The sequence below is a fragment of the Triticum aestivum genome, chromosome 2A (assembly GCF_018294505.1).
Source record: "Triticum aestivum cultivar Chinese Spring chromosome 2A, IWGSC CS RefSeq v2.1, whole genome shotgun sequence".
NCBI lineage: Eukaryota > Viridiplantae > Streptophyta > Magnoliopsida > Poales > Poaceae > Triticum > Triticum aestivum.
The window spans coordinates 338728160-338739791 of record NC_057797.1 but is presented as its reverse complement, the minus strand read 5'-3'; the positions used below and the strand labels follow the sequence as shown (position 1 = coordinate 338739791).

Below are 11632 nucleotides of genomic sequence, written 5' to 3'. Positions count from 1 at the left end.
CGTATGCATCGTTCTGATGCAGAGGCCGGGGAGTCCCCCCTTTTCGAAAAAACAAAGCTCCTTGATAATATGATGACAAATTATTCTCAATGGCACACCTAACGAGCTCCAACAGGTAAGAAGGTAAACTCTGTCGAAGAAGTTTCCACTTTGAGTGATAAAATTCTCATGTTGATCCTAATGATGTACCACTATCTACTTTGATTGAGCAAAATAATTATGCTATTGATGTGAATTTTATCACTAGAAATAATTTCAACAACAATGCTTATAGACGGAATTTCAATCCTAGACAGTATCTCGGTAATCCCTCTAATAATTATGGTAATTCATACAACAACAACAATAATAATAATAATAATAATAATAATAATAATAATAATAATAATAATAATAATAATATACCTATTGAACTTGAGAAGAACATTACAGAATTTATTAATTCTCAAAAGATTTTAATACCATGGTAGAAGAAAAGCTACATAAAGTTGATGATATGGCTAGAAACATGGATAGAATTGCTCATGTTTTGGAAACTCTTAAAAGTGAAATTATGCTACATAATATGGTGCTACTGAAACTCTAAAGTCTATTCAAGTCACCATGAATGAAAGTAGAGAAAGAATCGCTAGAATAGGAGCTAGGCGAGAATTCCTAGAAAAAGCGATTCCACCCGATTTTTATCATAATCATGATGAAGATATTAAAATGATTGGTGTGACACCTATTATAACATTTTTAGTAAAATAAAACTTTATGAAAAAGGGACCGGAGATGAGTCAAATTTAGTTAGAAGGCGTCCCAATTGTTCAGATGGTGATGATCTTAATGATAAAAACATTAAAAGTGGGTTGGAAGAGGTCGAGACTTTAAATAGTGATGTACCATCTATGTTGGATTACAAGGACTTTAATTATAATAATTTATCTTTGATTGAATGTATTGCCTTGTTGCAATCCATGATGAACTCACCTAATGCTTACGAATAAAATAAAGCTTTCACTAAACATATTGTAGAAGCTATGATTAAAGCTCATGAAGAAAAGTTAGAATTGGAAGTTTTTGTACCTAGAAAATTACATGATGAGTGCGAACCTACTATTAAAGTTAAGATAAAGATTATGGATGTAATGCTTTGTGTGATCTAGGTGCTAGCGTCTTTACTATAGCAAAATCTTTATGTGACGTGCTAGGTCTCAGCGATATGGATGAATGTTCCCTTAACTTGCATTTAGCAGATTCAACTATTAAAAAGCCATTGGGTAGAATTAATAATGTTCCCATACTTGTTAACAAAAATTATGTGCCAGTGGATTTTGCTGCGCTTAATATTGAATGTGATCCGTCTTGTCCTATAATACTTAGTAGGCCTTTCCTATATACCATAGGTGCAATTATTGACATGAAAGCAGGAAATATAAGGTTCCAAATTGCATTAAAGAAAGGGATAGAACACTTCCCAAGGAAGAGAATTAAACCACCATATGAATCTATTATGAGGGCCACCTATGGGATTACTTTGAAAGATGACAATACTCGAAACAATGCATTACACCTAGCTAGGGGCGTAAAATAATAGTGCTTGCTGGGAGGCAACCCAATAGTTATCTTAGAATTTTGCTTTTTTATTTCTGTTTTATGTGATGACATAATTCTTTCTACTATAATGATTGTGTTTTTATGTTTCAATTAGAGTTTGTGCCAAGTAAAGCCTTTTGGGATGATTTGGTTGATAGTTGACTTGATTTTGTGAAAAAACAGAAACTTTTGCGCCCAGTCATGACTTACTATAATTCACTGGCACACCGTCGACAAGTCTAGGCTTGCCCCACTGTGTCATGATGTTGGGTGTTCGGCCCTTTGTATCTAGTTTTAGCTTGGTTTTCCCTAATAATCGTGCAACTCTTTTCTTCTTAATGAGTGCAGAATCATGCCATTTCAGAAAAATGCTCTCTGCTATTGTGTCGCGGCATTTATCCCTATGGTCCATATTCCGTTTAGTGAATAATATATATGCAGGGAGTTAATTTTTTTTGAGAGAGAGAATGCTACATTTTATTAATTTGTATACATCAGTACATAGAGTTTGCCTGATACATTCTGGAGTACAATAGTACACAACTTTTGAACTAGCAAACTCACAAGACCTAACTAGTTTGTGAGCAACAACATTCAACGGCCAATTGACATGACAGAAGGAAACTGAAGAAAAACAAGCAACCAAACGCTTAATATCTGACACCACTACACCCACTTCAGACCTGTCTATCGATGAAGAGTTCATTCGTTGTACTAAGGAGAGGCGGTTTGAAGCGAAAATGACAGAGTCCAGTCCCTTATCACGGGAGAGAATCATGGCATGACGGAGCACCCAACTTTCAGCAAGTTCTGGTCGTACCACCCCTTTAAGTGGCTCGGTGCAAGCGACAAAGCATTCACCTTTGTGGTTTCGAATCAGGATGCCAATTCCTAGTTTGTGCAGGTTTGAGAAGATAGCCGCGTCGATGTTAACAAAGACTGATTCGGGCGGCGGCGAAGACTATCTAACGGATGAACTTGATGGTGTCTCACGATGGTGTCCCGCACCAGTCTTAAAAAGATGCAGCAAAACCAAATCAATATAAGCATGGACCTTTGAGGCAACATGGTGTGGATGGATATTACCTTCACCATTTCTTATTTGCATTCCTTGCTTCCCAAATATGCCATACAATGATTGCCAACACAGTGGACTGCTTCGGTGATGCTCTGTCAATGCAATCGAATAACCACTATTTCGTTGAGCGGAAGTTCCTACGACCTAGGTGGACGTCCAACTGTTTTTTGACCTTGTTCCAAACCTCGGAAGCAAACTGACAGAACAACAAACAATGCTCAATACTCTCATCTCTCCCACAATGCACACAAGCAGGACTTGTGGGGATATTCCGATGGCATAACTGAAGTCCGAATGGGAGGCAGTCATGTGCGAACCTCCATAGCACTATGCTCGTTTTGTTTGGGGCCTTAATTGCCCAGATTTCTTTCCAATATTTCTCCCCAACTTCCCTACTTGACGTGAGTCCACAACCAACCATATTGTGTGATGAAAAGAAATCTAAAGATCGAGCGAGATTGTATGATGAACGGACAATATATAGTCCAAAGCGAGTGTGAGGCCGAAACACAAAATCCTCTCATCCATGGCCGCTAATATGCGTTTATAATATGAGTTCAACAGTCTCCTCTTGAAAGAAAGCTCTAACATTTTCTTGGTTCCATTGACCATGTCCATCCACGAGGCAACATACTTTAGTATATTATGGAATTGGAAATAGAGTCCGCAACATGTACGGTCGGCGTCTAGGAATCCAATAATCTATCATGATTTTAACCTTATGGCCATTAGCAATTCGAGGGTCCCAAAAATTGCAGTGAAAAAAATAACGTCCTTTGAGAACCCGAACACAAAGAGAATCTGGCTCAGTAAGAAACCTCCAACATTGTCTACCAAGTATAGCCTGGTTGAAGAGTGAAAAATTACGGAAACCCAGTCCTACAAGCTTTTTTGGTGTGGGTAACCATTTCATAAACACTGGTGAAATTTCCTACTAATAATTGACAACAGCTTATCTCATCCCTTCACATGTAGAAATGGGTATACGCAGGGAGTTCTAATTTTTTCTATAAAAAGAGGATAAGACCGTTGGAGTTTCGGGCAAAAATATATGAATACCAATTTTGTTTCACGTCAAGATCTGTGCACCGGTTCACGTCGGGACAGGATGGCGCAGATCGGTTTTGGAGTCCGAGCTCCAAGTTTAACCCAGCCACCCAAACACATCGGCCGCTTCTGTCACTCAAGTCCTCCATCTCCTCTCCTCTTCCTCACCCCAAACCCTAGCGCCCCATAGCGCGCGTCGCTACCGCCGCTCCTCCATACTGCCGTCTAGGTGCGGAATTAGAGCTGCCCATGCCCAACGGCGAGCCCGCCCCCGGCGATGGCCAGACCGAGGCCGCCGTTACTGTCGATTCCGTGAAGGATTCGGCAAATCCCGAAAGCGCGGAGGCGGACGTGGAGGTGGAGGAACAGGGGGAGGACGACGCCATGGTGGATGCCGACGCCGACGCCGACGCCGTTGGTTCTACCAAGAATTCGGCGGTGCTTGAAGAAGAGGGTGCCGAGGAAGTGGGGGAGGAGCACAAGGGCGACGCCCTAGTGGATGCGGCTGCCACCACCGTTGCGTCCCTTGACGATTCGGGGAAGGTTGAAGCCCAAGGTGCGGAGGAAGAGGTAGAGGAGCGTTTAGGCGATACCCTGGTGGATGTTTCTGTGGCTCATCAGGTCAAGACTGAGGCCCAGGGAAATGAGGGGGCGGAGACGGAGGGTGAGGCCCAGGGAAATGAGGTGGTGGAGACCAAGGTCGAGGCCCAGGGAGAGGAGGGGGCTGAGTTGAAGGATGACACCCAGGGAAATGAAGCTGCCGAGATGGATGTTGATAAAGCAGGAAATGGAGATGAGCACACCGAGGCCAGGGTGGATGGTGACAAGGGCAGCTTGCTGAAAGAGGAAATCGACAATGGTGGAGATGATAAGAAGGATGCCAATGGTGAGGATGAGCTAGTGTCGTCACTAGCTGGGGAGGGTGAAAACCAAAACTTGTCTGACAAGGTCTCAAACAACTCCTTCATGTTTGATTACACCCGTGGAGGCGATGACTCTGGGACGGAGGAGGAGCAGGCTGAGTTTATCAAGGAGCTTGACCGGTTCTACACGATGAAATTAATGGAATTCAAGCCCCCAAAATTTTATGGTGAAGGATTGAATTGCCTCAAGTGAGTACCACGGGCTTATCTTTATGTTTGTATAATAGAAAGTTATTCTGATTGCTGGATGATTTGACATTACCTTTTTTTTTTGCAGGTTGTGGAGACAAGTAACTGGATTGGGTGGCTATGATCAGGTACTCATTCATCCCTTTGTGACATTATGCCAGGGCATCTTGTGTTTAGTTTTCTTTTTAGATCTATCCTGGTGCTTTCTGCTTTACAATATATGGTCTACAAACATGAAGCTGATAAGATCACACTTGATGCTTCCACATGTGGTTTGCTTACTTAATGAACACATTATGTTTGGAAATGTTTGTCCGCTTATAGACATAGATCATTGAAGAGTAAAATGCATCCCTACAAATATTAGAGGGTCTCAAGTTAATCCTAAAACTTTCAAAACTGCAGATTCGGGCTCTAAAACTAGTTTACTGGGAGCCCTAAGCAGCCCAGATCAGCATTGACTTGTTCACATGTCATTTTTTTTGCAGAAAGGACCTTATATAGGGTAGCCTATTTGCCTTCTGACATCGAAATGCATCTTACGTGTTCCCCGCATAAGTCGGCTTAGAGGCATCAGCTTTTTGTTGTGCACCGTGTGTGCGGCACGCCGTCGATGTACCTCGTCCACTTCGGCGCGTCTAAAGCACGCAACACACTGAACCATCTATGCACCGCTACTGTGGTGCCCACGCAAGTTATCATAGCCACGGTGCCTGCAGATTTAGCTCTACTCTGGTAGCCTCAGTCATGCTCTCAACCTATGCATCGCAGATATCACGATCACCATTTATTTTTGTGCTCATCATGCCGGTACGTGGCCACCGAGATCAGCTTCTTCCGCCCTGCACAAATGGCGCTCATTCGCTAGACCCAGAGGTGCACGTCTGCTTCTCTGGACTGGGTTGAACACCATCTTAGGCACCACCATGTGCTCAGACCACGTTCTTGCTACTCGTGTCGCACCTGAAAACTGCACCGCCGGCCCCAGGATTTCGTGACAACCGACAGTGGCAGCTGCCTGGACCCGCTACACAGAATGTCAAGAACATTCCTCATCCAGCTCCGTCTGCTTGCCATGGAGCTGTCACTGCCAGCAATGGCCAAGGAGACACAAGTTGGTCACTAGGTGACAGATCGTGAACCGCTCTAGACAGGCGTTTCGCGAGGCGAACTTCTGCCTTCTTCTTCCGCCGGTGAGGCTGCGGGTCCTCGACCCCTCCGCCCGTCGCTCCGGCAGCGGGAGGGGCCGGGGCCGGGGCCTGGGACCCCGGTGATTCCGTTCCGGCGTGTAGTTTGATTAGGCCTAGTCTTCCTTGGAGGCGCCACATCACTGGCGGGATCGACGCCGCGTCGGAATAAGATGGTCCTGCTTTTCCCCCACCTCGGTGATGCTTCAATTGGTAGCGCTGGGAGGCAGTTGGCCCCCGTGTCTCGCCGGATTTCAGATCTGACGATGTTTGGTTGTGCTGGCCGGCGTTCGCCTAATATACTTAGTTTAACCTGTATCTGTTTTAATTCTGTTCTTTATCCTACTAGTTTTTTCTTTGCCAAATTACCCGAAGCTTATGCTATTTTCAATCCAATCGTGGATATTATGCCTGTTATACCTCTATTCTTTTTTCTATTAGCCTTTGCTTGGCAAGCTGCTGTAAGTTTTCGATGAAATCTTTAGTACTCTGTATGCCAAATTGAATGATGTGTTCATTCCAAAAAAAATTCAAAAATGGGTAAAAGCCGAGAAGTTTTATATTTTTATATTATGAACCTTCGATTCTAAAATTTAAATTCTTCTACATTGAATGGGTAGCTACAGCAATAAATTTGGATCAGCCTTTCTACTCCCCTGCACCTAGGTTGAGCAGGTACCTACACAATACCTAACCACCTAACCCTACTTTTGCTATTGATAAGAGTGCTTCTTATAAATGAATTCTTGCAATTTTTTTCAAGAATTCTTTTTTGCATTTTTAGGTATAAAAAAAAACATCCTAGTGGATCCGTGTGGTAAGGAAAAACTGGTAATCTATTCCTTAAAAAAAATCTTGGAGATTATGTAATGCTTACTCTCAAACTTTTTGTTTATACAGTAGTGATATTCTTTGTTTCACTCTTTATCTTTGGATTCTTATCTAATGACTCAGGACGGAATCCTGGATGCGAGGAGTAAAAATTCAGTTTTTTTTTCTTATTGGATTTGTTTCATACATTTATCTATGAGAAAATCCGGGGGTCAGAATTCTTTCCAATTTGAAAGTCCCAAATGATCCAAGGGAGCGGAAAGAGAGGGATTCGAACCCTCGGTACAAAAAAATTGTACAACGGATTAGCAATCCGCCGCTTTAGTCCACTCAGCCATCTCTCCACGTTCCAAAGCGAAAGGTTTCCGTGATATGATATAGGCAAGAAATAAGAAATAACGGTTGCAAAAAACCCCCTTTTTTCTTTCAAAAGTCTATAAAAATTATATTGCCAATTCCATTTTAATTATATTCTTTTTTCTTAATGTTAATAAAAAAAGAAGAAAATTCTTGTTTTTTCTTTCTAAAAATCGATATTGGCCGAGAGACAATCAAATAGATTTTCTCTTTAGCGGGCATTTCCATATAGGACTTGTTATAATTATAATAAAACAAGCAGGTTATATAAAAAACGCTTCCCGACGAGGACGTTGTTTAGTACAAGGTCTGTTGCTGTTCTGGAGCATGTGATGTGGATGGTGGTTTGCGGTGGCGTCTTTCTTCTCCGATCTCAGTGGATGAAGGAGACGGTGCTGGGATCTGACGGGCTTGGGGATGATCCCCGGTCGACGAGCCACATAGTCTCGGTTCTGTCGCGTGCGGCAGACCGTTCAATCGACTCGCCTAGCAGCATGGTCTGCATTGGAGTTCTTTCAGATTTGGGAGAGATGGTTGCTATCGTCCATCTCCGGCGTTGCCATGGCGACGATGGAGTCCGACGATGCTTAAGAGATTGGATTTGCACAGGGATCTTTCTGGATCAAATTGTAAATCTTCTTATTTTCTTGGGGTCCTTGGTGCAAAGCTCCAGGACAATTGTTTGTGTGTTTGTCTTATGGATCGACCATCTGTGTCCATCCTGTAAGTTATTTGTTGAATGAACATGTGGTAGTTCCTCTCAAAAAAAAAGAGGGTGACAGATCGTGAGGTGCTGTCACTCCGGCAGCTCATTGCCCCTGGTTTGCACTAACAAATTACAGACATATATTTATAAGGGCTATTTTGCAAAAACTAGGCAATGGTCAACAACCACGTGAGCAGTTCAATTCCGATCTGGGCTACTTATGACTCACGATGAACAACTTAAATAGAGACTTGGATCTGCGGTTTTCAAGTCTTAGGACTAACTTGACACCCCTCAAATAGTTATAGGACCTCTGATACGTTTTACTTAATTTAACACCCTCTGTGTTTTTGTTACCTTTGTTATGCTATCATACTCATGTAATCCACTTGTCTATTCATCTGCCCAATTTGTTTGCACCCTATGCCTTTATATCAGATCCTGTTAACTGGATGCACCATACACAAAGTATGAAGCACTAATTTTTATTTAATACCTTTCTTCCATATGCTGTTTATAATCCTCGTTCAACTATTTAATTGATTATCCACTAATCTTTTCTCTATTGACAATGACTCAAGTTCTATCACCAATATAAAAAGTAAGGACAGATTCCATTCAGTTTGTTGGTAATAGAAATATGACCCAAAACCTCATGCTTACTGTCCTACCTGGCTGATGCAGCCAACGAGGCATTCCTCCCATAATCTTGCCTGGCATTATTATCATATTTTTTGTTTTCAGTAAGTGGGTTGCAAATTATATGATTTAACAAAAGCAATGACAATAATCACATCAGAAGGCAAAAGGTTAACCTTATTGAGCAAATCAGCATAACTAATAAGGATTTATTGCAAACCAAGATTTCTATTTTTTTGTAAAAACAAAACACGAGCCTGAATGATAGTTTGACCATGTGCAGAGGAAGCAATGGCACTAATCATAGTTTTTAATGATGATGAAATTCACCACGAGCATATATGCATACACAATTAGCAAACACATGGTTGCTTAAGAGGAAAGTCAAGCTTTGCCCTTGATTTAATATCTCTTTTTCTCTCCAGAATGGGGGTAAGGTACATCTAGACTGTCTGATATTTCTTTGTTTGACCACAGAAGTATGCATGTGTTTACTTGTCATTTTGTAACTTTTGCGCGTAACTTTGTATAACCTTTATCAATGTGAGGTTGAATTCTTTCTCATGAGTTGCATTAACAGGTGACATCATGCAAACTATGGCGTCAAGTGGGAGAATCATTCAAACCTCCGAAGTATGAATTCAACCTAGATGTATCTCTATTGTAATTGTGCAATGATGGAGTTGGAACGTAATTGACATGTGGTTCTTTCTGTACTCTCTCCTATCACGTAACCAACATGTTTTATGCAGGACATGCACAACTGTTTCATGGACCTTCCGCAACTTCTATGAGAAGGTACCTCTCTATATTCCCATGGATGATCATCTCATTGCTTATAACTCCTCACTTGCTATGCTCTTGTGGTTGAATCCTGTGGTGTGCTATGAATGCCATGATAGTTGCTTGAGCAAGACCTTTTGCACTTACATAGATTAACTCGTTGAAAGTTTTACTAAGTTCCTAGCATAGAACTATGCCATAAGTCCCATCTCCAGAATTGGTAATCTTGTTCAATCTTAATGCTACATGTTATGGGGATTATGTTTTCCCTTCAGTGTCTGAATGCAAATGCAGTCTGTGTTCTCAGCAGGGAAGAAATCGAGAGTGCAATATATTTGTAAACCTCTCTTCTTGTTTTATGAAGAATGGTTGAATAATATAAGTCAGTGTTGTTACCCCCCTCCTCTCCCTGTTTCCTGCGGACCTCTTTATTGTTTTTTTTTCTTTCTCACAGGCACTCCTTGAATACGAGAAACACAAGATTGAAACTGGCGAGTTCCATGTGGCTGCATCTACTTTAACCGAGCGAATTGCTTCTGATAGTCAGGTACAATGTTATAATCTATTATGCTATCTTATTAGATGAGCAACTTTTGGGCTTGAGAAAAGAGGTTGTAATTTTTAGATGAGCAACTTTTGGGCTTGAGAAAAGAGGTTGTAATTTTTCTACAGGTGGGTGGAAGCCTTGCATCAGGATCTGGAAGAGCTAGAAGAGAATCTGCAACTCGCGCCATGCAAGGCTGGCATTCGCAGCGCTTGCTTGGCAATGGTGAAATTGCTGATCCAGTAATTAAGGTATTTGTTGCTTGAAGTCAAAGGTCAATAGTAATCGTGTTTTGTTGTATAACTAACATCCTAATTTCTTTCAGGATAAAGCAGCTATGCCTGTCTTGAAGAAGGAGAAAAATCCAAAAAGCAGTGGTAACTTTTCTGGATATCATTTGTTAGACACCCGTTTACAAGAATATATATTGACTATTGCATTCATATAGGTCTGGCCAAGAGGAAAAGGACACCAACCTTGGAAGATGAAAAGGCAACACCATACAAATCTGAGAAGCTACAGTAACTCTCCTTCTTCCCAACTCTTTATTACCATCAAATAAATCTTGCAAAACCTTTTATTTCATTGCTGTTGAGAATCATTAAGAACTCTGCAACGTTGCCACCAGCCCATAGAGTTCATTCTATTCTTTTGCATGTCATAGTTGAATTATGACCCACAAGGTCTATCCAGTCTACCAAGTAGGCTTGACATGCGAGTGACTAGGTCCCTCCTATCCCCTTGGTCATGGTTTTTCATGGGTTTGATTGGGTGAAAATAATTGCTATTTGGCAGAAATGACTCGACAGTTATTGACATGGGCCCTCCTGCTGATTGGGTGAAGATAAATGTTCGGAGAACTGTGAGTATCTCATTTTATAAGTACAAAATTATTCTTTATGTTCTTTTAGTACATTTGTACTCTTTCCCCATGGATCTCTACTCCAATAGTTCTCAGTACATTTCTGAAACTTTTAAAGCTGTGCCAGCAAACTGCTTATTCTATTTAAAATATGTAAATCTTGGTTAGATCATGTGACTGTTGACCTATTATGTGTTTAAAACCAAGCATGGCTAACCAAAAAATCAGTAGGATCATTTTTATATAAAAGAAAATTTATGTTTCCTTGCAGAAAGATTGCTATGAAGTCTATGCATTGGTTCCTGGCCTTCTTCGTGAAGAGGTAAATAAAATAAAGCTTTCAGTGCCGCAAAAGTTGGAATGGTGAGATTGCTTACAGATTTATCTTGATACATCTTTTGTTGTAGGTACATGTTCAGTCAGATCCTGCTGGCCGCTTGATAGTTACGGGAGAGCCTGAGCAACTAGATAATCCTTGGGGTGTTACTCCATTCAAGAAGGTTTGTCAAAAATCTACATTGTATTCTGAAGATTTTTAGTTTTGCACCAGATTTGTTGATACTCAAAATGGTACAATCTGCAGGTCATTAGTTTGCCCTCCCGCATCGATCCTCACCAAACCTCAGCAGTTGTCACTCTCCATGGGCAATTATTTGTTCGTGCACCGTTTGAGCAGTCAAAATCATGACACTCTACTTGACTAAGCAGAATAATACATGTATGCTTTCGTTTCCAAGAGACACACAGCAATCGCTGCACTATTTTATTCCAGAAAGTTATCGTCTCTAAGAAAGAACGGAAAATGAATTTTGAAGATGCATTATTGAGGAATGTTAGTTAACTTGTAGACACACGTGTGGATGGTAGGTCTTGTACAATTCAAGGTGCTTAGAGAGGGTACACACTTA

At 41.2% G+C, this 11632-nt stretch overlaps 1 protein-coding gene, 1 long non-coding RNA gene and 1 other non-coding gene across 3 annotated transcripts; 2 read left to right on the top strand and 1 right to left on the bottom strand.

Moving 5' to 3' along the window:
• Positions 1-3800: 3800 nt before the first annotated feature.
• LOC123188629 (AT-rich interactive domain-containing protein 6) lies at positions 3801-11565 on the top strand. The gene is made up of 12 exons (XM_044600819.1): positions 3801-4815; positions 4904-4943; positions 9116-9168; positions 9288-9333; positions 9773-9865; positions 9991-10113; positions 10188-10239; positions 10311-10383; positions 10658-10724; positions 10996-11046; positions 11132-11224; positions 11308-11565. Exons 1-12 carry the CDS (start codon positions 3953-3955, stop codon positions 11410-11412), a joined length of 1659 nt encoding a protein of 552 aa, XP_044456754.1. The 5' UTR covers positions 3801-3952; the 3' UTR covers positions 11413-11565.
• LOC123188630 (uncharacterized) lies at positions 4952-7465 on the top strand. Its single transcript, XR_006494976.1, has 2 exons — positions 4952-6677; positions 6787-7465. It is a non-coding gene; the product is annotated as an uncharacterized lncRNA (long non-coding RNA).
• On the bottom strand, positions 7090-7177 carry TRNAS-GCU (transfer RNA serine (anticodon GCU)). The gene has a single exon. It is a non-coding gene; the product is annotated as a tRNA-Ser (tRNA).
• Positions 11566-11632: the final 67 nt, after the last annotated feature.